At 42.3% G+C, this 27,509-nt stretch overlaps 1 protein-coding gene across 14 annotated transcripts in view; it reads left to right on the top strand.

Moving 5' to 3' along the window:
• LOC139534864 (phosphatidylinositol-binding clathrin assembly protein) overlaps window positions 1–27,509 on the top strand; it is a 57,149-nt gene that overhangs the window by 5,372 nt on the left and 24,268 nt on the right. For all 14 annotated transcript variants that reach the window (XM_071334345.1, XM_071334344.1, XM_071334351.1 and 11 more), the window contains exons 2-7: window positions 16,815–16,957; window positions 25,220–25,295; window positions 25,507–25,609; window positions 25,961–26,054; window positions 26,206–26,317; window positions 26,671–26,777. In XM_071334345.1, coding sequence (XP_071190446.1) covers window positions 16,815–16,957; window positions 25,220–25,295; window positions 25,507–25,609; window positions 25,961–26,054; window positions 26,206–26,317; window positions 26,671–26,777 — 635 coding nt within the window. The remainder of the gene's footprint in view (window positions 1–16,814; window positions 16,958–25,219; window positions 25,296–25,506; window positions 25,610–25,960; window positions 26,055–26,205; window positions 26,318–26,670; window positions 26,778–27,509) is intronic.

Here is a 27,509-nt window from a genome sequence, read left to right as displayed (position 1 = left end):
ATAATGTGCAGACGGGTATGGTGGGGCGTGGGTACAGCGGAGGCAAGCCCAGGCACTGGGTGATGATAAGAGAGGTTGTATCTCTGGACATGCTGGTCTCAATGGGTGAGGTCACCGCATGTGTGGGGGGTGGGACCAAGGAGGTATCAGAGGTACGGAGAGTGGAACTACAGGGTCCATTGCAAACCAAAACAATGATAATGATAACTAGCCTGAACAACAGTATGCAAGGCATATTGATATTTGAGAGAGACATACAATAAGCTAAAACAACAGGTAAGATAACAGCAGCAATAACAGGGTGCTAGTCTAACACAGCAACAACAGGTAAAAATGGCGACGACTAGGCAGAGAGGGTCGGATTAACTACACACAGATCCTGAGTTAAAGCACAGAGCCGACAGATAAAACAAAAATAAACAGAATGGAGTACCGTGAATTAATGGACAGTCAAGCATGCATCAGCTATGTAGCCAAGTGATCATAGTGTCCAGGGGGCAGCCGTAGATGGAGCAGGGAGGCCTCCACTAAGCTAGCACGCAGCGTTTAAAGTTAGTAGCCCGGGGGGTGGTCTGCTCAGACGGAGGGGGTCTGCTCAGACGTGGTCGTGTCGACAGAGAATCCAAGCCAGATGGCGATGGCGAAAGAGAGGTTGTGAATTGTAGAATTGTGTTTGCTAACTGGTGCTAGCTTCGTGGCAGTGGCGCTAGCTGCGCTAGCCGCAAGCTAGCTGTGAGGATCAGAAGCAGTGGCTCAGGGATTACGGCAGGAATCCGGCGTTGTTGTCGAGAGACAGTCCGATGCTGGTAAATTGGTGAGTAATATCCAGGCTAATAACAGGGCTGGTGTCTGTGCAGAAGGTAAAAGCTACTAGCAGCGGCAAAAAAATGGCTAAATTAGCTTGTAGCTGGTATTGTAGCCCAAGAATTCGCTGGTAGACCTCTTCAGCTAGCCGGCAGATGGGCCTAGCTCGAGGCTAGCTCAAGGCTAACTGGTGCTTGCTTCGGGACAGAGGTGTTAGCCAGTAGTAGCCACTCGGTTGCAGCTAGCTAGCTGTGATGATACGGTGTAATTGTCCAGAGCTTGCGTCAGGAATCCGGTGATGTGGTAGAGAAAAAGCAGTCCTATATGCTCTGGGTTGATATCGCGCTTGCAGACTGGCAGGTATTGGCCCGGTATTGAAGCTGGCTATGTCCGAGTTGAGGGTGAAGACCGCAGCAGTGGCTAACTGACTACTAGCTAGTAGCTAGTTATCTGGCTAGCTTCTGATTGGGGTTACGGTTCTAAAGTATAAAAAAATAGCAGGTCCGTACCACATTGGGTGAGGCGGAATGTAGGAATGTATATTCAGTTCCTAGATGGAAAGTGAAATTAAAATATATACGAAATGTATACGAAAAATACGAAGACTATTTACACGGGACAGGACAAAACAAAGACACGTCCGACTGCTACGCCATCTTGGAATAATGCAACCAAAACCACATTACGCTCTTGAATAATGCAGCAATTCACAAGCATGTTTTATTTTTATTTTATTTAACCTTTATTTAACCAGGTAGGCAAATTGAGAACATGTTCTCATTTACAATTGCGACCTGGCCAAGATAAAGCAAAGCAGTTCGACACATACAACAACACATAGTTACACATGGAGTAAAACAAACATATAGTCAATGATACAGTGAAAAAAAATAAGTCTATATACAATGTGAGCAAGTGAGGTGAGATAAGGGAGGTGAAGGCAAACAAATATATGTATAAATAAATAAAAATATAAAAAGGCCATGGTGGCGAAGTAAATACAACACAGCAAGTAAAATAAAAAATAAAAACACTGGAATGGTTGGTTTGCAGTGGAAGTGCGTTTTCTCTTCAGTATACTAAAGCCCATTTACTACTAGCTACCCCTCATACGAATATTAAAGTTCAGTAGGTCTACCTTACAACATTGGAACAAACCAAGCTTCATTTTGATCAATATCATGCAAATCATTACATGTGTTAAAAGCTAACTGCGACTGAAAACATGGGTAATTCACTGCGAGTTGACATCAGCCAGCCATAGTGCACAGCTGACTGTTATATTTTTTTCATAAAGATACGATCGTTTCAGAATGTAATAGGCTGTGAACATTAAAGCAAGTCTCAAATATAAGGAAAATGTCTACATTTCAGCTGTTTCAAAAACATTGCTCTGCTAGTTTTACTGTAGGAGTGTTGGGCTCAATGAGACAGTTCTGTTTACACTGCCCTGCTCGGAGGGGGGTGACTCGAGGAAGGCTTGCCCGTGACCTCCGGAGGTAGCGAGTTTACATTACAGTAATGTCTCTGGAGAATCGATAACTCTCGAATCTCGTCAATGTAAAAAGAGCCTGAGAGTGCAGGCCTAGGTCATAGGCTGCCCTATAGCAAAACATGACCAGATAACTGTGCATTCCCTTTGAAAAGAAGGGTTGGCAAAATGCTTGATTTTGTTGCTACAATTCTGATATTTTGCATGGCAGTATGCAATGATTTTGTCCAATTGATTGTGAAAATGGACTGACGATGGAAGAAGTTTGTTGAAATGTGGCTTGATTGAACCATATTATGTGTAAATGTGTGGTGATTGGTTGAAATTGCGAGCCCTCTTCTTGTGCTGTGGCAATAATATTGTTTATGATTTGACTCTTTTATGCAGAAGTAGTGCAGTGATTAGTCAAATTTGCAAGCCCTCGCATAGCCTAATTCTATATCTCATTGCATGTGACTTATGACTACTTGCTATGCTGCCAGAATAGCCCTTCTCAACCATGACAAATGACACCCTATTCCTTATATGGGCCCTGGTCAAAAGTAGTGGACTATAAAGGTAATAGGAGGCCATTTTGGATGCAGCTACAGGCTAGCTTGAGTCCACTACTAATGCAGCTTATCGTTGACCAAGGAAACGGGCTGCGTAGAAGTGTGTGTGTGTGTCTCTCGAGGTCTTTTGTGTCTTTAGCACCTTCTCGGAAATGAAGTAGGGGGGCACCTCGAGTGTCCCTTTCTCCATTGATAATGTGTGTGTTGCTATTGCGACACTTTGTTAAAGGACAGAAATGTAACATTGGTTCATGTGGCTGACGCTTTAAAACGCATTTTACTGCATCTATCCAGTGTATGTGAGAATGTATTTTTATTTATTTATGTTTTTACATTTGTTTTATGGATATGATATGTGAACTATTGTGATAGTTATTTTTTTTGCAATGGGGACTCACTGTCTGCAGAATCACTGTCCTAACCTTAACCTGTATGTGAGCCAGAACAGGGTTAATTGTGGAGCCAGCTAGGTTTTAGCAAGCAGCCAAGTGCTGGGCCCTAAAGACAGTGGAAAAACACTTTCAAACACAGGTCGGAAAAGGATACTGCTCTGTAGTAGTCCAAGTGTGTATAACGTGTGTGTATGTGTTTCTTTGTAGTGGACTCCTGCCTAACTGTCTAGGAGCTGTGTGGAACATTTCAGTGCTCCTGTCCTCTACACGTGTTCACGTTAGGGTATTTTTAGCCTGGCTCGCAGGGTCCTTTGGCCGTGTCTGTGTCTGTCGGCTTGTTGTGTTCCTTTTAGACTACATTCCTCCCCCTCCCCTGGCTCTCTCTCACTGTCCTCTACAGTCGTAGAAAGTGGAAGGAGTAAGGCTGGGTGATTTTTAATATTTTTTTTAAAATCAAATTTGATTATTAAAAATTCTAAATGCCTATACCGCAAAAAAAAAGTTTTTTTCGTTTGTGCGTTCATGTCCGCTTGTTCTCATGTTCTATTTTTGCTCTCGTCTCTTTCGTTTCTCTGTGCTGTGTGCACCTTCCCATTTACACCAGAGATCTGTATATTATGTCTTCGCCCTAACAATGGGAGTCGTTTACCCAAAGGTGGAAAGGCAGGCGACAAGCTTAGATCCAAAATAAGCCCATAGAAATATATTGGCTTTATTTTGGACAGATGTTAGCGAGAGTGCTTCGCCTCTTCCTCTATGGTTTACACACACACCAAGACCTTTTCCACAGATATAATAATGAGACTGATATTTCACCTGATGCATAAATGTGAAACATCCGTTTGGTGGCCGGCAGTGGGAGAAGATGGAGCGAGATAGATTTCGGCCGACACTCTGCACATTTTCTCATCAATGAAACATTTGAACTCCATACAGTTTTCTGTTTCCGAAACTAGAGTCTGTAACAGAGTGCACTAAGTTTGGTGGAATTGACATAATTATTTATAGAGATTACTTTGTTTAGGACGAGTGCACAAGGTAGTGGGCGTTTTCCTAATGAACAACGTTATGCACAAATGGTCCTCGTCTCTTCTTGGCGGTAGCTAGCTAGCTTGTCCCAAGGAGATCTATTGGGTTAGTTAAAAAAAAATATATTTCCCTTCCCCCTGTCTCTCACACCAACAAAGTTGAGAGGTCACATATTCCTCTCTGACGAGCGGTTTCAACTCGCTATTTGCATTTGAAGTTTGGTCAAACTGAATTGGTCATATGGACACACACACATTGAGACATTTTTACTGTAATAGGGAAGTGTTTTTAACGATACCCTTTTTATGTCTCAACTAACTCAAATTGCGCGCAGAGCAGACACTCCTAAAACGAGAGTATCCAAATGAATGCTCCGTTTGTTGCGTGCGGTATTTGGGTGCCACGTACTGCTAGCAGTATTTTAGCCAAAGACTGTTATAATAGCTGTTTAATCTGTGTTTGATAAATGTGCAATAAGCCTAAAACATTATTATATAATGAATTGGCAACACATTTTCATTCTGAGAAATAAGGTAGGCCACTTTATTTCAACATCTGAAGAAAGTGGACAGACAGAAGTTATGGGTAGGTAAGAACACATCCGCCACACTGATCCTCAACACGGGGGCCCCTCAGGGGTGCGTGCTCAGTCCTCTCCTGTACTCCCCGTTCACTCATGTCTGCACGGCCAGGCACAACTCCAACACCATCATTAAGTTTGCAGATGACACAACAGTGGTAGGCCTGATCACCGACAACGATGAGACCTGGGGAGGTCGTCAGAGACCTGACTGTGTGGTGCAAGGACAACAACCTCTCCCTCAACGTGATCAAGACAAAGAGGATGATTGTGCTCTACAGGAAAAGGAGGACCGAGCACGCTCCCATTCTCTTCGATGGGACTGTAGTGGAGCAGGTTGAGAGCTTCAAGTTCCTTGGTGTCCGCATCACCAACAAAATAACATGGTCCAAGCACACCAAGATAGTCGTGAAGCGGGCATGGCAAAACAATTCCCTTCTCAGGAGACTGAAAAGATTTGGCATGGGTCCTCAGATCTTCAAAAGGTTCTACAGCTGCACCATTGAGAGCATCTACAGAGGGTAGTGCGTACGGCCCAGTACATCACTGGGGCCAAGCTTCCTGCCACCCAGGACCTCTATACCAGGCGGTGTCAGAAGGCCCTAAAAATTGTCAAACTCCAGCCACCCTAGTCATTTGACTTCTCTCTGCTACCACATGGCAAGCAGTACTGGAGTGCCAAGTCTAGGTCTAAGAGGCTTCTTAACAGCTTCTACCCTCAAGCCATAAGACTCCTGAACGTCTAATCAAATGGCTACCCAGACTATTTGTATTACCCCTTGTCTCTTTTATACTGCTTCTACTCTCTCTTATCTATGCATAGTCACTTTAATAACTCTACCTACATGGACATATTACCTCTACTAACTGGTGCCCCCGCACATTGACTCTGTACCGTTACCCCCTCTATATAGCCTCGGTATTGTTATTTTACTGCTGCTCTTTAATTAATGAATTTTGGAGGGTATTTTTATTAACTGCATTGTTGGATAGGGGCTTGTAAGGAAGCATTTCACTAAGGTCACACGCGCCGAATACAACAGGTAGACAAGAAGGTTGTGAGAAGGGTGTGTTCATAACAATTAAACTGTTCAACCTTATTAGCTAAAAAATCGATTAAAGTTAGCTTAACTTAAAATGTAAAGCTTCGCTGGCTAATCACCAGCACGTGGGCTTGAGATATTGTTGATGAGACCTGTGTTAACTTCTTGCGGCTCATTGGGACGCTAGCGTCCCATCTCGACAACTTCCGGTGAAATTGCAGAGCGCGAAATTCAAATGACAGAAATAGTAATATTCAACATTCATGAACATACAAGTGCCATACATCCGGTAACTTCACTAGGGTAGGGGGCAGCATTTGGAATTTCAGATGAAAAGCGTGCCCAAATTAAACTGCCTGCTACTTAGGCCCAGAAGCTAGGATATGCATATATTTAGTAGATTTGGATAGAAAACACTCAAGTTACCAAAACTGTTAAAATAATGTCTGTGTATAACAGAACGGATATGGCAGGCAAAAACCTGAGAAATCCAACCAGGAAGTACTATTATTTTGAAAGGCTGTTTTTCCATTGAAAGCCTATCCGCCATACAAAGACTTAGGACCCAGTTCACGATATCTATGGCTTCCTCTACATGTGGCCAGTCTTTAGTCATTGTAATAAACAACAAAGTACGCGCATTCATTAGAATGCGTAACAAACAAAATGAGAGCCACTTAGAAAAACTACAAATTCTAGCTCATTTTTCCAAAAACAATCCTGAAACTCTTTCTAAAGACTGACATCTAGTGGAAGCCCTAGGAACTGCAATCTGGGAGGTTTTCCCTTCATATAAAAAAATGACAGCCATAGGAATCAATGTTGGGCTGAATTTCTTTTTTTTTCTGGATGGTTTGTCCTCGGGTTTTCGCCTGCCATATCAGTTCTGTTATACTCACAGACATTATTTTAACAGTTTTAGAAACTATAGTTTTCTATCCAAATCTACCAATTATATGCATATCCTAGCTTCTAGGCCTGAGTAACAGGCAGTTTACTTTGGGCACGCTTGTCATCCAGACGTCAAAATACTGCCCCCTAGCCCAAAGAGGTTAAACCTATGGGTTTAACCTTCTGAATTAATGATTTATATTGAAGATGGAAGCAGCCTCTTAATGAGTTCCAAGAGCCGATCTGTTACCCAACTATTATTATTTTTAATCCTGCATTATAATTATATGAAAGACCCTTAGTCTGTTTTTTTTAATTTACAGTAGTGATGGACAGCTGGAGACATTTTGTTTTTCACAAGCGTAACAGCCTGTGAATTTGGCAAATAACGTTTCCAGGATGGGCTATTAGCAGGACAATTAGACTCTTCAACCTTTTTAGAAAAGGGTAGTCTAATAGCTGGCTCCTGTTGGTGTGAGGGGAAAAAAATCCCCCAGACGTTGTCAACTCCAAACCTCATACAACTGCAAAATGTCGGCTCAAGCATATACTGAACAGAATTAGTTTTTGTTTCATAAAATATTGATAAAAATATTATTTCAAAATGCCGATGTTTGTTTATTTCAACTATCAGCAGGACAATAGGGATGAAATAACACTGAATGACAGAGCATGGGGACTGGTCTTGATAAATCAATCAGAATTTTATTTGGGAATGTTAGGATTATTTTACTCTGCACTTGCAGTCACTTAGTAGTTTAAGCATACAGCACTCTCGACCAGTCCCTTGTACAGCGCCATATTTCCTTTCTGAAACCCTTAATTAAATCGCTTTAACCCTGATTGTAAAATTAATCAGATGATGCATTGGTCCAGAGCCAGGTGGTATTGGCTGAGAGTCAGGCGGAGTTTGACGCTTTGAAGAGGGCGAGGAACGAGATGGAGTCACAATCCATGCCAAGCACACCTGTGAGCTCTGGAACTCCACCTCCTATTTGTGGACTCTGCAAACAATGTGTCCTTGATGGGCAAGAAGCCATCCACCCTTGATGGGCTATCAGCAGGACAATGGACTCTAGCCGAGTTTAGGGATTTTAAATGTACACTATTAATCAGTGTTTGCGAGGCATGTCACTTCTCCTATATCTTTTGCGTAGCCCACCAAATGTGCTTTTTTCTAACCACATCTGGATGGATCCATAACGAATTACCATGGGAATATCACTGAATGACAGAGCATGGGGACTCATCTTTATAAATCAATCAGATTATGTGGAAATGTAAGGATTATTTTGCTCTACACTTAGTAGCCTAGGCCTACTCCCGACCGGTCACGTTGTACAGCACCATATTTTCCTAACTGAAACCCTTAATTTAATCTCTTTAGCCATGATTGTAAAATTAATCAAGGCTCCCTTTTTGTTATTAAGTCTTAGAACGACAATGCTTGACTTTATTTAGAGACATGGATGACTTGTGATGACATGCACAAATTGAAGAGTGATTGATTGATGTACTGAATATTTAAGTAGGACTTTATGCCAATAAGTAATTTGCTTTGAAACCGCTACAGTAACAAATGCATTTTCATTTTCTTGGAATAGAAACACAAGGTCCTGTGCCATATTTTCTGAACGGAAACCCTTAGGCCTAAAGTACATCGGCTACAGTAATACAGCTGTGTACATTCTTGGAATAGAAAAACCATAATATTCATCAAATTAAGTTTCCAAAAATCAATCCCATATAGTCTGTTCTATTCCAGGCTCCCTTTGACTCTTAGGCCTACAGTACCATGTCATTTCTAATTTAGCTTCTCAACGATGCCCTTTGGTGTGCAAACTAGCACTAACTACCATTAATGGCAACAATGGCTGACTTAAATAACGTGCCATAGAATTGAGGCAGCCCGCAAGCTGTGCTGCAGTACAACGTAACTTTTAAAGGAAGAACCACTGTAGATCAGCACTCCTACTCCCCTGGACTGAAGTGGTATCTCTTGGTTTGGCCTAAAGTCTTCAGCAATTGTAACCTGCTGCAGAGATTCAATAGGAGAAATGTAGCTTTATTCACATCATAGGCGTAATTCGATTTGAATACATGATTCAGTTGGATTGTTAGGAAGGCATACAGAACAGCAGTGGCTCCAGTTCAGAATGGATTTTGCTTCTTTCTCAGCAGCTCCATGCTCTGGTTTCCTTTTTCGCTCGCTCGCTCACACACACAACCCTCCCTCCCTTGATGTATCAGAACTGAAAATAGATTAGCTTCAATAAGCAATTGATCATTTCACCAGCGCCTGTGGTAGCAGAATTATTGTTTTGGTATTATGGAATGTTCTTCCATGTTTCATCCTTCTACACAGACAGCAATTCCATTGTGTTGTGGAGGAATCTAGAATCTCTTCCACGCAGACGTGGTTTTTAACTCGATCACAATCATGCCTGGGTCGTCATGAGAACGGAAACGCTGGGTAATCTAAAACAGTGAAAGACGGAGACACAAAAGGAGATAAAAAGGGAGAGGATTATCTTTATAGACTCAAGCTATTTCTAAACCATCTGTCTTTCCCTCTATCTCTCTCGTAGAGGGATTTGTGTATTCAAGCAGGGGAGTCCTCTTTTCGGTGTGTTTGAGGTAGGCAGGCCAAGAGGCAGCAGGAGATTAAGATATGCAAGGTGCTCCTCTTTTAAAAAAAAATAATCTTCCCACTAGATAGCTTAGATAGATGACCGGATGTAGTCTGCCTTCCACCTGGTACCCTCCTTTCTCCCACCTGCCCCGCTGTCTGTCTTTACTTCCTCAGCTGTCTGACCCAGTGTACCATCTGGAAATATGTGTAGCAGTGGGGGGTGGGAAGGAGGGTACCAGGTGGAATGCTGTTGTATGCTATTAGCAAAAAGCATTGTCACCTGTAGCCCAACTGATGCACCATAGTGGCTCTAAATAAATAGGCTTAAGCATGGGGTTGCCTATATGTTTTTACCCTATTGGGCTAATCATTAGCCAGATCTCAAATGTGATCTTTTAGAATTCATCAATCTGTCTCTAACTATTTATGTCTGAAAACTTGCATAATCAGTGAATATAATTGTAGGCCTACCTGTTAGGGTGACTTTCGGGTAACCCACCACCCAGGGTAACACACCCCCTGCCTGTACTTTTCACAGAAACCACTTTGTCCCCCTCAACACTTTCCCTGGTTGCCACTACTCTTGCGCAATTAAAAATGTAATCTGTCTCATCACAAATTATTTTGAGGTAGGGTGGCATTTACCCTACAATTGACCCATGTTACATTTCCCTATGTGCTCATGGTGAATTGCAGAGCGGTAACTTGCTTAACTATGCCGCTGCTAAAAACTGGGTTTAAAATGGTGCTGTTCATGCATATTGAGGAGTTGAGAAATAAATCAATTAGGGAGCTAAAGTAAATGTGGACTGTTCTAGCATCTTCAAAGTGCGCCATGTTTTCATGGTCATTTTTTTGGCGTGGTGGCAATGATTTTGAATTAGCGCAGCGCCACAGCAAAATGACTGCAGCGGAAACACTGGTCTGACCACAGGTCAGGCTAGCCACCAGGTCCTAAAATGAGCACCCGCTACCTGCCAAATGCAGGTAGATTTTGGCTTTGGCAGGTAGGAATGTCTAATTCACCAGCCACATTGGCGGGTGGTCACACTCTGGGCTCTACAGTGCAAGTATTTCATAAAAATAGTCAAGTATGGGTGCAAGTTGTGATTTATAGCCAAATAATGCTGCATTAGATGTTTTAAAAAGTGTTTCTGACATTTTCTTTCATATTTGGTATTGCACAAAAATCTGAATTGTAACATTATAGCTATCCCACCTTGCGCAGCAACACTGCTTGTCTTGGGGGCTTTGAGCATTGTGAGTGAAGTGCTGAAAGTTACATTTTTAGAAGCAATGCGCACAGGCATAGAAGTCTAATTTACTTAAGTCTACTAAAGTGAGATTTATTCCTTTTTTTGTTGTTGATATTTACATTGTTTTCACAAGCTAGGTTGCTTTTCAATGTTTGAGTTTGCTTCCACTGCTAGCAAAAAGAGACATTGTCGGCCTCTACTAGTGAGATTCTCACAGACACAGGTGATGACTGGAGTCATTAAATTGAGCATTATACCACATTATTTCTTAGTAATACATTTATTGTTTTAGAAACATTAAGGATGCTCATCAATTATTTAAAAAAAATTGTGTTTGATAGGAAACAAAGATTTGGGCTTTAAAAAAAAAAATATGTATCTACCTGACAGTGTTTGGTATACAAACATTTAAATTTTAGGCACTGCAGGCTATCGTGGGCTACAATTTACTTTACCTCTTCATCTACTCAACTCTCACGCTAGGGCTGCATCTGAATAGTCTTCAACAGCTTCCCGTCTTTGTCCCCTGACTTTCCTTCATTGTTGATTTGAGCAAGATTTTTTTTATGTACAGTGTTAGGTAGAGGCTTTAAGGAGACTTCAAATGTTTCCTTTGAAAGAGGATGACTGACTTGATGTCCATTGATTTGCCTAGCTAACCTTCGTCTCCAGTTGTTTGCACTGTCTCTCTCACACCACAGTCCTTTGCCTCTCCCTCACCCAGCCTATTGTCCTTTACCGTGTGTGTGTGTGTGAGAGATATGAGGTAAGAGCCTGAAGTTCAGGCCTGTACCAGGAGCTGCCCATTATGTGTACTGACCACTGCTATCCAGAGGGAAAAGGTCATGCCAGCCCTGTGGTGCCCTGTTGAACCATGCTGGAAGGAACAATACAGCTGTGTACAGACACACACACACACACACACTCCCCTCTTTGTCTCTCACTGTTTATCTCTCCGCATTTCCCCTGTTGTGGAATCTCTCTAGTGTTTTCAAACTGGGGTCTGCGGGGGTACTGCATGGGGTTTGCTGCCAGATCTGTTTTTATATATAGTATTTATATACAGTACCAGTCAAAAGTTTGGACACACCTACTCATTCCAGGGTTTTCTTTATTTTTACTATTTTCTACATTGTAGAATAATGGGGAAGTCATCAAAACTATGAAATATCACATGGAATCATGTATTAACCAAAAAAGTGTTAAACAAATAAAAATATATTTTATATTTGAGATTCTTCAAAGTAGCCACCCTTTGCCTAGACAAGTGTGCCTTGTTAAAAGTGAATTTGTGGAATTTCTTTCCTTTGAGCCGATAAGTTGTTGTGACAAGTTAGGGTTGGTATACAGAAGATAGCCCTATTTGATAAAAGACCAAGTCCATATTATGGCAAGAACAGTTCAAATAAGCAAAGAGAAATGACAGTCCATCATTATTTTAAGATATACATTTCTTCAGGTGCAGTCGCAAAAACCAAGCACTATGATGAAACTGGCTCTCATGAGGACCGCCACAGGAAAAGAAGACCCAGAGTTGCCTCTGCTACAGAGGATAAGTTCATTAGTGTTACCAACCTCAAACTGCAGCCCAAATAAATGCTTCACAGAGTTCAAGTAACAGACTCATCTCAACATCAACTGTTCAGAGGAGACTGCGTGAATCAGACCATGGTTGAATTGCTGCAAAGAAACCACCACTAAAGGACACCAATAAGAAGACTTGCTTGGGCCAAGAAACACAAGCAATGGACATTAGACTTGTGGAAATCTGTCCTTTGGTCTGAAGAGTCCAAATCTGAGATTTTTGGTTCCAACCGCTGTGTCTTTGTGAGACGCGGTGTGGGTGAACGGATGAGCTCCGCATGTGTGGTTCCCACCTTGAAGCATGGAGGAGTAGATGTGATGGTGTGGGGCTGCTTTGCTGGTGACACTGTCTGATTTTATTTAGAATTCAAGGCGCACTTAACCAGCATGGCTACCACAGCATTCTGCAGCAATACGCCATCCCATCTGGTTTGCGCTTAGTGGGACTATCATTTGTTTTTCAACAGGACACAGCCTGGATGTGTGTTGGGTCATTGTAAAGGCTATTTAACCAAGGAGGAGAGTGATGGAGTGCTGCATCAGATGACCTGGCCTCCACAATCACCCGACCTCGACCCAATTGAGATGGTTTGGGATGCGTTGGACGCAGAGTGAAGGAAAAGCAGCCAACAAGTGCTCATCATATGTGGGAACTCCTTCAAGACTGTTGGAAAAGCATTCCAGGTGAAGCTGGTTGAGAGAATGCCAAGAGTGTGCAAAGATGTCATCAAGGCAAAGGGTGTCTATTTGAAGAATCTAACATATAAAATATATTTAACACTGTTTTGGTTACTATATGATTCCATGTGTTATTTCATAGTTTTGATGTCTTCACTATTCTACAATAGTAAAGAAAAATAAAGAAACTCCCTTGAATGAGTAGGTGTGTCCAAACTTTTGACTGGCTCTATATATTTGTTTATTTATTACCAGAAACAACAGATTAAACAAATTTGGCCAAGGGGTCTGTAAAAGAAGTTTAGTGTATGCAATTTAATACAATGTAATATTATTAATCTAGTATAACCTTAGATACACAATAGCACCTGGGAGGCTCACAGGGATCCACAGTACTCCAGTGATAGTTTTCAGCTCAATACTTTTTGTATTCCCTAAAAATGTTATTTTGAACATAATTGCACTGTAATTTAAGCTTTAACTGCAAAAAGGTCTCTGCCCCATGGGAAAAGGTGTAGTTGCAGGAAATTAGCTTTAAAACTGCAACAATTTCGCGCCGATGCGAAGAGTGGGGCCTTTTGTCTTTGGTGTTTTAGAATGCCTATGGTGTTCTAGAATATCGGTGTAGATTTGTGACATGATGTCTGTAATTGTGTGTGTGTGTGTGTGTGTGTGTGTGTGTGTGAAACATTGCTGCCATATATGTAGAGACCCACAGAATGCGCACACACACACTACTGAGTCTAGCTGGCATGTGGGTTTTCACAGTAGCTCTTGAATACCAGGGGGAGCAGGAGAGAGGAGAGGGGGGGAGCAGGAGGGAGGGGGGGCATGAGAGGGGGGGGACTGGCCCTCCTGGTCCGCTCTTCTCACACTGCAGCCACTCTGTTTTCTCTCGCTCGCTCTCTCACTCTCTAATAGGGTTCCATTTGAAATACGCTGTTTACACATACGTTGTGGTCCAGAATTATTGGATCCCGTGATAAAGACGAGCAAAATAATACAAATACTGAGATATGTTGTATGCTTCAAAAAAATAAGTTATATTATTTTATTATAATACAATTGCTCAGAGATTTTAGTTAAGAAGTAATAAAAAGATGAGGGTCAACATTATTGGATTCCCTGGTTTCAATACGCCAGCACTCTCCCCTTGTGAGGATAATGAAATTGAGCTTTTTTCTGAAACGTTTTATGAGATTGGAGAACACATTAGGAGGGATCTCCATACAGATCCTTGATATCCATCATCACCACTTATTCAAAAAACAGGTTTTCAGTGGGGTTCAAGTCCGGAGACTGAGATGGCCATTGCCTTGCTCAGGGGCAGAACAACCTTCTGGCTACTGGCCCAACACTGTAAGAGTCCAGCTGTGGTAAATTCAATTGATTGGACATGATTTGGAAAGGCGCACACCTGTCTATATAAGGTCCCACAGTTGACAGTGCATGTCAGAGCAAAAACCAAGCCATGAGGTTGAAGGAAGTGTCCGTAGAGCTCCAAGACAGGATTGTGTCGAGGCACAGATCTGGGGAAGGGTACCAAAACATTTCTGCAGCATCGAAGGTCCCCAAGAACACAGTGGCCTTCATCATTCTTAAATGGAATAAGTTTGGAACCACCAAGACTCTTCCTAGAGCTGGTTGCCCGGCCAAACTGAGCAATCGGGGGAGAATGGCATAAGTCAGGGAGGTGACCAAGAAACTCGATGTTCAGTCTGACAGAGCTCCTCTGGAAATGTTAGATCCTTCCAGAAGGACAACCATCTCTGCAGCACTCTACCAATCATGCCTTTATTTTAGAGTGGCCAGACGGAAGCCACTCCTCAGTAAAAAGCATATGACGGCACACTTGGAGTTTGCCAAAAGGCACCTAAAGACACTCAGACCATGAGAAACAAGATTCTCTGTTCTGATGAAACCAAGTTTGAATTTTTTGGCCTGAATGCCTAGTCACGTCTGGAGGAAACCTGGCACCATCCCTACAGTGAAGCATGGTAGTGGCAGCATCATGCTGTGGGGATGTTTTTAGCAGCTGGGACTGGGATCGAGGGAAAGATGAACAGAGCAAAGTACAGAGAGATCCTTTTTGAAAACCTGCTCCAGAGCACTCAGGACCTCTGACTGGGGCCAAGGTTCACCTTCCGACAGGACAAAGACCCTAAGCACACAGCCAAGACAACGCAGGAGTGGTTTCGGGACATGTCTCTGAATGTCCTTGAGTGGCCCAGCCATAGCCCAGACTTGAACCAGATCGAACATCTTTGGAGAGACCTGAAAATAGCTGTGCAGCAACGCTCCCCATCCAACCTGATAGAGCTTGAGAGGATCTGCGGAGAAGAATGGGAGAAACTCCCCAAATACAGGTGTGCCAAGATTGTAGCGTCATAGCCAAGACGCAAGGCTGTAATTCTGCCAAAGGTGTTTCAGCATAGTACTGAGTGAAGGGTCTGAATATTTATGTAACTATTTAGCAAAAAATTCGAACCTGTTTTTGCTCTGTCATTATGGGGTACTGTGTGTAGATTAAATATTATTTTTTCTTCTAAATTAATTTTAGAATAAGGCTGCAACGTAACAAAATGGAAGGGGTCTGAATTCTTTCTGAAAGCACTGTATATGCGCCTAAAGGGTTTTCCACTGCCATTTCTCGCATAGTTAATTTTACCGACGCAAGGATCCCACCCTGTCGGACAAACAAATTGTCTGTCGGCATTTAATATAATTGTACCGCCATATCCGGTTTCCATGCGGCAGGTAATTCAGCCACAGGAAATGGTTAGATTGAAACCTGGTTAGTGAGTGAGTACTTTACCTAAAGTTTAATCCTGTTCAGTGATAGACGACCATCTTAAATACAAACCTCACATCTTCATTATGAAGATTGTGTCCAAGACCCAGTGGGGCAGACTTACTATAATTTAACAAGGCGTATCCGTAGTAATAGTAACCAGGTGTGTGAGTTGTGTGTACCCCATAATGTCCCACAGCGTGGAACAAAACAGTGGAAAGGGATAGGTGGAGAGCGGAGGAAGGAAGTTTTACCATCGAAATGGATGTAGCCTTATTATAAAATCCACATTAATGACATGCACAGAATGAGTTGGTGGCAGTAAAAGTTGTTGAAAATGAAGGCTCGCACAAGGAAATTTTGGAGTACAAAAAATACGAGGTAATAAAGCTAGACTCCATAATTTTGCTATGTGCACTGGTGTTCCTAAATAAATAAAAATATGTCAAACAGCAAAATATTTTGGCCCATATGTGACTAAAATGGATGCACTGTAGGGCCCTGCTTTAGAATTGGAATGTCTCATTCTATGAATTCCACTCGTTCTCATTTTGTAAGGTTTCGTTCCATGTATATTCTAATAATGTTTATGTAGAGTGATGTTTCATTGATCAGGCTAGCTCTACATCAAACATTTTATCATAAAAGGCTTATGTTTAGCCACTGTCCACTGTACTGTATGTTGTCTATTTACACATGCCTATTTGTTCTAGTATCGGCTATATGTTTGATGTCTCTGGACTGTGCTGTGTGGGCATGTGTCCGACAACACACTGGTGTGTGTTCCTTGTCCTGAAATCCCCTATTACCTCCTTTATCTTTACCTTTCATACAGTTTCACGGTCACACAACTGTGTGTGCGTGAGAGTGTTTTTGTCCTTGATTTCTAATCTGCATACTGTCCCTGATCTCACCAGCTCTGTCTGTCTGTGCAGTATCTTACACTGTTTGTGTGCCTTTTTGTCTATCTGTGTGTGTGTCTGTAACTCTCTCCCTCCTCCAGACCTGACCTGAATGAGATGAAAAGGACGTGTGTCTGACTGTGTCCCTATACTGTGTCTAACCGCCTCTCTCTCGTGTGTGTGTTTCAGACCTGATCCACTGCACCAATGAGATGAACGTCTCTGTCCCCCAGCTGGCAGACACACTGTTTGAGAGAACAGCCAATAGTAGCTGGGTGGTGGTTTTCAAAGCCCTCATCACTACACACCACCTCATGATGTACGGCAATGAGGTGAGTGGATATATAATGCCCTATTGCCCTATTGTTAATAATTATAAATAAATAAATAGCAAATTTAAAATTGTAGCAGTGCCGAATTTGTCTATCAACTGTAAAATGTGAGCACAACAGAGCCACAGTCATCAATAGAAAAAGCACGTTTTTTTAACACAGCGGTTGCATATCGTCAGGTAGGCCCTTGTTAAATAGCCTAGGACAAGCTTTTTATCTGCAGCCTGCTTCAAAACCAAATGGTACATATTCACAAAAGTAGATGGTGTTTGTTCAGTTATATTTTCTGTTAAAAAGAAATTTATGGTGTGAATTTGGAATGTCGTTTTTGTGAGTGCTGAGCGTGTTTATTAAAAAATAAATAATTGTGGAGCGGTGTGCGAAGACCGCTCGGTGAGCGATGAGTGGGGTTTCCCACCAGGTGGTTTGTTTGAATTTAGTAAATGCTGTTATTAAATTAAATGTTTTAATCCAAGTAATCCAACAATGTGTATGCCGCCATCTTTTCTATTTCAAGTCTTCTCTCATTGATTGAGACAGGTTGCCGCCCCAAAGTGCCGCATGTCATGAGTGCGACTCAGAAATCAAGCTTTGCGTTGAGTGACGTTCGACCTGACTCGACATGCAGGGCTGCCGTCTGGCCTGGCAAGTTTTTTGGCAACACTCTGGTCCAGTTGATTATCCCCGTCAATGGCCCCCACCAAACAGCTGGTTGTTGCGTGGAGCAGTTTACCGAAGACTGACAGTGGTAGGGGTATGGAAAGCAGTAGGACATTATATCTACCAGTAAATGCTAAGGCAAGAATGGGTATGCAAACCAGGTATTTAAAGAGTTAGTCTTGGTTGAATATTTGTGATACACAATTCGGTCATGAAATAACCTACCTTAAAAATCTGACATTTCCTCTAGGCTTTTTGTTCCTTGAAAAGTCATTGATGTTATGGTAGCCGATTTAGAAGTTCTACTGCACTAATATAATTATTCTGTGATTTTCATTTCTGATCAGTTTGAGAGAAGCAGCCGCTTTCGTTTGTTTCCCGCCGTTTCAATTTAAGGGTGTTGCGTTAGTCTGTTGCTAGCCATGTGGGGTTATTATGAGCAAGACAAAATCAACTTGGTTTTCCATACAAAGCGTTCCATTACAAAGGGAACCTGGTTTTTGGTCACTTTCTGATTTTAAAACGTGATACAATAACCCTTCAATATCTCCTGAACATCTCAAATGGCGAGACTGACTAGCTACCACATGGACAGACTTCGTTAGTGTGTTTGTGTCGGGAGCATGCTGTCTATTTAGTCAGGCAATGCCCACATTTTGACATATTTTAGAATGTAAAAATAATGTGAATGTCAATGCATAATGCCATTGTGTAGGACTATTGAGAAAATGTTTTATTCTTAATTGTAATGCATACTTTTTTTGCATACATTTTTCTGTAGGCTATTACAACAATTAAATATATATATTTAGGTCCTTAAATATATACCATGTAGGTCCTTGAAAAAGTCCTTAACTTCTTATGGCTGCATCCCGCTAACGGGATCGATATGACAACAGCCAGTGAAAGTGCAGGGCGCCAAATTCAAACAGAAATCTCATAATTAAAATTCCTCAAACATACATGTGTCATTTTAAAGGTAATCTTGTTGTTAATCCCTCCAAAGTGTCCGATTTTCAAATATGCTTTTCAGCGAAAGCACTACAAACGATTATGTTAGGTCACCACCAAACCACAATAAGCACAACCATTTTTCCAGCGAAATTTAGCAGTCATAAAAAGCAGAAATAGAGATAAAATTAATCACTAACCTTTGATGATCTTCATCAGATGACACTCATAGGACTTCATGTTACACAATACATGCATGTTTTATTTGATAAAGTTCATATTTATATAAAAAAATCTGAGTTTACATTGGCGAGTTACATTCACTAGTTCCAAAAACATCAAGTGATTTTGCATAGCCACTTCGTTTCAACAGAGATACTATACTCATCATAAATGTAGATGATAATACAAGTTATACACATGTAATTATAGATATACCTCCTTAATGCAACCGCTGTGTCAGATTTAAAATTTAAAAGAAATACGGAAAAAGCAAATCATGCAATAATCTGAGACGGCGCTCAGAACAATAGCCAAATTAGCCGCCATGTTGGAGTCAACAGAAACCAGAAAATACATGATCAATGTTTCCTTACCTTTGATGAACTTCATCAGAATGCAGTCCTAGGAATCCCAGGTCCACAATAAATGCTTGATTTGTTCGATAATGTCCGTTATTTATGTCCAATTAGCTACTTTGGTTAGCGCGTTTGGTAAACAATTCCAAAGTCACAAAGCGCGTCCACTATAATGTGACGAAATGTCCAAAAGTTCCATAACAGTCAGTAGAAACATGTAAAACGATGTACTGAATCAATCTTAAGAATGTTGTTAACATACATCTTGAATAACGTTCCAACCGGAGAATTAGATTGACTAAAGTTGAGCGATGGAACGGAGCTGCCTATCACGTGAACGCGCGTGGTCAAAGCATGGTCAGCTCGTGGCAGTGGTGACGAATTCCTGTCTCCTTCGGCCCCCCTTCACATTAGAGTCATCAGACAAAGTTCTATTGACTGTTGACATCTAGTGGAAGCCGTAGGAAGTGAAAACTCATCAATATCTCGCTGTAATTTCAATGAGAGCTTGGTTGAAAAATCCAAACAGGAAGTGGAACTTCTCAGGTTTTTGGCTGCCATATGAGTTCTGTTATACTCACAGACATAATTCAACAGTTTTAGAAACTTCAGAGTGTTTTCTATCCAATCCTAATAATAATATGCAAATATTAGCAACTATGACTGAGGAGCAGGCCGTTTACTCTGGGCACTTCTGTGCACCTTTCATCCAAGCTACTCAATACTGACCCTGCAGCCATAAGAAGTTGAATTTGATTTGCCAATGTCTGTATGAACCCTGTATTGGCTACTTGCTCAGCCCGCTAATGAAAGATAAAATCACCTGCCATTGAAATTATGCACGCATCATGCGCTTTCCAGTCATATCTTGACCCGAAACAGTATTATAATTTTTTCATTCGGCCCAGTAGCTTTCAGTTGGCACTGGCCCGGTGTGCCACTGGAAAATTTACCTGAATGTCGAGCCCTGCTCAACCTGCCTCGATCAATGATAAATGAGAAGATTTGAAATAGATAAGATGGCGGCATACCCATTGTTGGATTACTTCACGGAGCAAAAAATAGGCAAACAATTTTCTAAATTCAAACGAACCACGTGCAATTAGCCATGGAAGTTTTAAAAGACATGCGTCGTCTTCCAAGTCGGGAATTGAGGAAGTATTGCCAAGTAAAGGTTGGTCGAAATGCTCTCTGTGCTATGCTTTACACTACCTCAGTAATAACACCCATCATCCGCTGGAACAGTAGTAATGGTCTGACTAGGCAATATTTTTAACAGCTATTGGCAGCATTGTGTTGTAGAGTTTAGTTTTAGTCCAACTAGCCAGTATCAATATGCCTCATTCTTCACCTACTCTTTTCTCTCCAACCTGACCAGTTTTTCTTTCTTAATCTTGCTCCTTTTTTTCTCTCCCTTTCCCTCCCTGTCTCTTCTCCTCCACCTGAGGTTTTCTCTATAAAGCTCAGCCAAGAAACAGTCCCCATGCATTCTTTGGGGAGTGTGTTGTAATGCCGAATTAAGGTGCAGTCAATATCTTATTGGATCAAGGGGTGTTTTCCTGTTTTACACGGAAATGTATGTGCACACACTGCTACCATGGCTAGTGGGGTGTGTGCGTACAGTCCTCAGAATGTTTATCCCAGTCGCCTCGTGTGTGCGGTGAGTGTAGACAGGCCCCTTTGTACCAATACAGGCAGGACAGAGTCAGACCGAGAACCATGGCTGGGCAGGAGGGAGGACGCTGATAAAGTTCTGATGCTAAGCACATGCTCCTGCCTACCTTGAGGGGGGGGGGGGGGGGGGTAGTGAATGTGTGTGTTGCTGAGGGAAAGACATATGTTATATACTAACACTATATGAGTCACTTCCCTGCTGTCCCAGATACTGAATGGACCGTTCTGCCTCAGTGACGGCACTGGAAGAGTGTTGTCAATACTACTAATAACCCTCAGAGTGAATGGAGAAAAGGATGGGAGAGAAAGGAAGTGAAGGAGGGAGGGGGAAAGAGATGAGGGAATGAATTGAGGAGAGAGAAAGGTACATAGCGTGAGGGGATTGATTGAAGGGGAGAGATTGAAAAGAGAGTCTGAGGGACAGTGAGAGGAAAGCAGAGATGGTGAGAGACAGGAAGAGATAGAAGGGGGGGGAGTGTCTGAGAAAAAAAAGAAGAAGTGCTGTAGAAAAGTGCTGACAGTGAGTGTTGTCAGAGGGGAGACTGAGGAGAACTCTGAGAATCTGTTATTGTGTATGTGGAGGGTCAGACTGACTCTAATGGAGGTCACCAAGCACAATCATCTAGTGACCTTGAGCATATTGCGTACTGAATGGTAGGATGGACACACAAAGTGGTGTGTACAGGAATGATGAGTCAAGAGGATACCCGTGCTTATCTGAAGGACAAACACACATCTCTTAAGGCGTCAGCATGCTTCAGTTCAGCTAAGATACTTTTGTATATTTTGTGTATGTGGACACTCCTTCATATTAGTGGATTCGGCTATTTTGGCCAACCGCTTTGCTGACAGGTGTATAAAATCAAACACACAGCCATGCAATCTCCATAGACAAACATTGGCAGTAAAACTGCCTTACTGAAGAGCTCAGTGACTTTCAATGTGGTATCGTCATAGGATGCCACCTTTCCAACAAGTCTGTTGCGCACATTTCTACCCTGCTAGAGCTGCCTCGGTCAACTGTAAGGGCTGTTATTGTGAAGTGAAAACGTCTAGGAGCAACAGCGGCTCAGCCGCAAAGTGGTAAGCCACACAAGCTCACAGAACGGGAATGCCGAGTGCTGTAGTGCGTAAACATTGTCTGTACTCGGTTGCAACACTCATTACTGAGTTCCAAACTGCCTCTGGCAGCAACGTCAGCACAATAACTGTTTGTCGGGAGCTTCATGAAATGGGTTACCTGTCCCAATGCATAGTGCCAACTGTAAAGTTTGGTGGAGGAGGGATAATGGTCTGGGGCTGTTTTTCATGGTTCGTGCTAGGCACCTTAGTTCCAGTGAAGTGAAATCTTAACACTACAGCATACAATGACATTGTTAGGCGATTCTGTGCTTCAAACTTTGTGGCTAGATCGGTGTGGAAGAACTTCAATGGCCTGCACAGAGCCCTGACCTCAACCCAATCAAACACCTTTAGGATGAATTTGAACGCCGACTGCGAGCCAGGCCTGATGGCCCTACATCAGTTCCCTCACTAATGCTCTTGTGGCTGAATGGAGGCAAGTCCCCGCAGCAATTTTCCAATATTAGTGGAAAGCCTTCCCAGAAAAGTGGAGACTGTTTTAGCAGCAAAAGGGGATCAACTCCGTATTAATGCCCATGATTTTGGAACGAGACGTTCGACAAGCAGGTCTGCAAATGTGCAGCAAAACTTTTTTTGTTTGTTAGTTAATGTTAGCTAGCGCTAGTTGGCTGTACCTGCTCCAAATCTCCAGTATTTCTCCTTCTCTAGCTTGTTCTCCAACTTCCTTTTTAAATGGTGAGCCAGCATTCTTTCAGCATTTTTCTTTCCATGACTGATCAAAACCTATCTAATGGCTCTCTCTTGTCCCTCTGCAGCAGACGTGGTGAGCAATATGTTTGGAACCTTGAATTGCAATACATATTGAATAGTGAGAATCAAAATGCATATCCTGTTTGCTCCGCCTCACCATTTCTATAGGTGGCTCTCTACTACTGAGTAATTCTTCAAGAGTAAATGGGCCGTTGCTTGGTAATCTATAGAGGGGGTAGAAAACGGTTGTGTATGTAGTGGGGTAAATCAGCGTCACAAGCGGTGAGTCATATTGTTTGGCTGCATCATTGACCCTCTCGTACTGGTCCATCTACCAACGTGTGTGTGCCTGTTTGTCGTCGTATAGATCAACCTGCTTTGTGACAACAGGAGCCCACACACCATTACCCTCCTGTCACTACTCCTACTACACACAACACCCCCTGTCGCACCGTCCGGTAAACTATTTATAAACGCTGTCCATCTCTTTCCCTACCTGCACCCTCCGTCTCGCTCTCTACCCCCTCTCCGTTTCCCTCTTTTTGGTTTATCTCTTTCTCCATCTCTTTTACTCTACTCTCTCTTTGTGTCTCTCTTTCTCTTTCCCCTCCACCCATCTGTCTGTCAGATATCCTAATACTCTCTCCTACTTCGTCTCACTATCCTCTGATTCAATCAGCGGGCTTCTACGTCATGCGTGTTGTCACTGTGGTGGGAATGAGTGTGTGCGATTGTGTTAAAAGGGTTATCACGTCAGTTTAACTTAGTACCGACTCACTCAATTTCTGTTGGTTTTTCAGTTAACGTATAACTGCTTTTTGGTTTCCCTGGTAACTGCAAACTTTCTCATCGCCAAAGAAATAGTCTTCTCTTTCAACACACATTCCTTTCATTCTTTCTCTTATTTGTATAACTTTATTGAGTCTAGTTACTTTAACAAAGCCTTTGAGTCTCACTGACTTTTATGTGTAGGGCTGTGAAAAGGACACGGGGGTAGGGAAGAAGCAAAGAAGACTCTAAAGTTGAGGGATTTACCCATCGAGACAGTGGGAGATAGACAGAATCAGAGAGTGGTTGGAGGAGAGCGTTAGATCTTTCTCAGTTTAGATTCAGTAGATTTATTAATAATGGATAAGGTTTTTCACTGACAGTCGACCGTTATGCTAACATGAATTATTTGAAGGGCTAGCAGACTGCTGCTCAACTTGTTTCTCCACAAATCCATCCATCTTTATCTGCAGTCTATGGTGCCATAATGCAGTGCTATGGCAGTACATGTAGGGTCTCATGTCTCAACTTTACCTTGATTTCTCATAAATTGCCATCCGAAATAGCATTTGTTCAATAACTATTCATGCATAGTGACAACAATGACACATCATGAGAGTGGCTGCAAGTGTTCAGATAAGCATGACATTCCCTTTTTATATCGGTAGAGATATCGGCTGATACGATATAGCGTTTAAAGGCCAATATCGGCCAGTTAATATCGATCTATCTCTCTCTCGCTCGTTCTCTCTCTCTGCCTGTCGATCTGTGTGAACTGACCTGTTTTAGCCTTGTTTGACACACGTCACATTCACCACTGCAATAAAGAAACCAAATGTCCCCAAAAAAGAAACAGTCAGGTGTATTTCCCAAATGGCTCCCTATATAGTGTACTGTACCCTATGAGCCCTGGACAAAAGTATTGCACTAAATAGGGAAATAGGGTGCCATTTGGGATGCAGAAAAGAGGGTTAAGAAGTTTAACTGCGTGGCCCAATACTTTAAAACTTCACTTTGCCACGGGACAAATGCTTAGCCAGACACAAATGCACACACAATCTGCAGAGCACATTTTATCGGCTCTTAAACCAGTTCTTTAAAAAAAAGAATGACAACCGCTCTTCCTCCCTACTATGAGAAATGCTGAAGAGAGAATATGATGGATGTTAGTTTTCCTTCCTTCATTTCATATTTTCTTAGGAGAGTTCACTCTTTCTAAAAGTAAGTAGTTTTTCTCGCTCGCTTTCTTCTCTTGACTCCTAAGCATGAGAACACAAGAAAGCCTGCTAGTTGTGTTTGTGTTTGTGCTCTGTCGCTGGAAGCGTGTCAGCTGGCGTAGCGTGAATCCCCCACATTCCGAGATGCTCGGTTAGAACTGGGAACACCAACCTAGATGGGGGAACGTCAGCCAGGGATGTACAAGTTCAGGCCTGCTCCTATCTCAGCAGAACGCTCCTCTTTCTGGGAATTCCCAGCCCTGTTTTCCCATTACTGAGGATGAGGCCAGACAATGTTTTTTGTGTGTGTCCCTCATCGCTGCCAATTGAATCTAGACCATGTTGATATTACACAAGATGGGATTTATCCCAAATGGCACCCTGTGCCCTATATAGTGCGCTACTTTAAACAAGAGCCCGATGGGCCCTGGTCAAAATTAGTGCACTACATGGGGAATAGGGTGGCATTTGGGACACAATGTATGGGATTTTCCCGACCCTGTTTAGTCAATAGCTGTTTATCTGACCTGAGATTTATGGCGCTTTCTTTTTTCTTCCATTCTTTCTCTCTCTCTTCTCAGCGTCTCATCCAGTACCTGGCCTCTAGAAACACCCTCTTCAACTTGAACAACTTCTTGGACAAAGGTGCTTTGCAAGGTATGGTATATCTTATACAAACACTCATATAATACTAGTGCATGATTAGACACACACTGCTTTGGTCTCAGGTTCTCTCTTGTTTTTAGTGGGGTGTGGGAGGTTTTACTGGGGGGTCTGTGCTGTTTTTGGTCAAATGAGGATGGTTCAGAGTCTCGGTTGTCTCTCTTCTCTCTATCCTCTCTCTCTCCCTCCTCTCTCTCTCTCCCAGGTTCTGACATGTCTACGTTCATCCGTCGGTACAGCCGCTATCTGAATGAGAAGGCCATGTCTTACAGGCTGGTGGCTGTGGACTTTACCAAGATGAAGAGAGGGTAGGAAGCACACATGTTTACTCACTCAAGCACACACCTGAATGAATAGATCACGTGTCTTACAGGCTGGTGGCTGTCGACTTTACCATGTTGAAGAGCGAATAGGCTGCATAACAATTCATACATCTAGTCTATTTCACACTGTACTGGGCTGGTCTGGTTCCGCAACCACCGTAGTTCCTGGAACCGTGCTGGAAAGGAAAATATCTAAGCAGCCGAGTACGGTTCAGGTTGGTTCTATAGTGTGAATCGGGTAAAATGTTCCTTAGCATCCCGTCAGAACCAGCGAATCCAGTATTAGTCTAGAAAGAGAAGGACTAACTAAAAAATGTTGGTGTGTGTATGTTCCAGGATTGACGGTGTGATGCGTACCATGAGCATAGAGAAGCTCATAAAGACCCTTCCTATTATCCAGAACCAACTAGACGCACTGCTAGACTTCCAGGTAAATGGTGTGTTTGTGCATGCGGAGGAGGGGTGTGTGTATTCAATGGAATGTGTGCATTTTCCAATGGTGGACATGGGTGTCAGGTTTGAGATGAAAAATAAATATTTTTTTGGGGGGGGGAAATGCCTCCCTTCCACCCTCTCTCCAGGCCAACCCTAATGAGTTAACTAACGGGGTGATCAACTCAGCCTTTATGCTGTTGTTCAAGGACTCCATCCGTCTGTTTGCTGCCTACAACGAGGGCGTCATCAACTTACTGGGTAAGGACTGGTCTAGAGTCAGATTTAAAGCCTCCAGCGTCAGGACTATTGGTACTGGTGGGTATTATCATGGTATAATAGAATGGTTCATTGGAATTCTATGGGTGTTATCCTATTCATATTATGTGGGTTCTTCCAGGGCATAGCTCAAGGTTCTTACATCAATTTGATGTGATTAACTATGTGATGTTAGCCTCTCAGACAGCCAAGACCTATACGGTGTGTTTGTCTTTTCACAGGTTGTGATGTATTTTTGAAGTGCTAAGTGGTCCTCTGTCTCCTATCACTCTCTACTAATGGCTTCTTTGTACTCTACTCTTCTCACACTGTCACTTTGTCTCTCTCTCTCTCAGAGAAATATTTTGATATGAAGAAGGGTCAGTGTAAAGACGCGTTGGACATCTATAAGAAGTTCCTCTACAGGATGACCAAGCTGTCAGAGTTTCTAAAAGTAGCAGAGGTACACACAGGCATGCACGCGGACACACACACATACACACACACACACACGCTCAACACACAATGCCCCGTTTTTCACATTTACATAAAGTACCAGTCAAAAGTTTGGACACTTACTCATTCCAGGGTTTTTCTTTGTTTTTACTGTTATCTACATTGTAGAATAGTAGTGAAGACATCACAACTATGAAATAACACATTTGGAATCATATAGTAACCCAAAAAGTTTTAAACAAATCAAAATATATTTGAGATTCTTCAAAGTAGCCACCCTCTGCCTTGATGACAGCTTTGCACACTCTTGGCATTCTCTCAACCAGCTTCATGAGGTAGTCACCTGGAATGCATTTCAATTAACAGGTGTGCCTTGTTAAAAGTACATTTGTGGAATTTTCTTCCTTATTGCGTTTGAGCCAATCAGTTGTGTTGTGACAAGGTATGGGTGGTATACAGAACATGGCCCCATTTGGTGAAATACCAAGTCCATATTATGGCAAGAACAGCTCAAATAAGCAAAGGGAATAGACAATCCATCATTACTTTAAGACATGAAGGTCAGTCAATCCGGAAAATGTCAAGAACTTTGAAAGTTTCTTCAAGTGCAGTCGCAAAAACCATCAAGCGCAAGTCAAAACACACAGCCTGCCGGTACTGACCCTAATCTATTCTTATGTCACATATAGCATTCTTAGACAGAGATTAAATCATGAATGAGGAGGTTGTTTAGGACATA

The sequence above is a fragment of the Salvelinus alpinus genome, chromosome 11 (genome assembly GCF_045679555.1).
Source record: "Salvelinus alpinus chromosome 11, SLU_Salpinus.1, whole genome shotgun sequence".
Lineage (NCBI taxonomy): Eukaryota > Metazoa > Chordata > Actinopteri > Salmoniformes > Salmonidae > Salvelinus > Salvelinus alpinus.
This window is presented reverse-complemented; position numbering and strand designations above follow the sequence as displayed.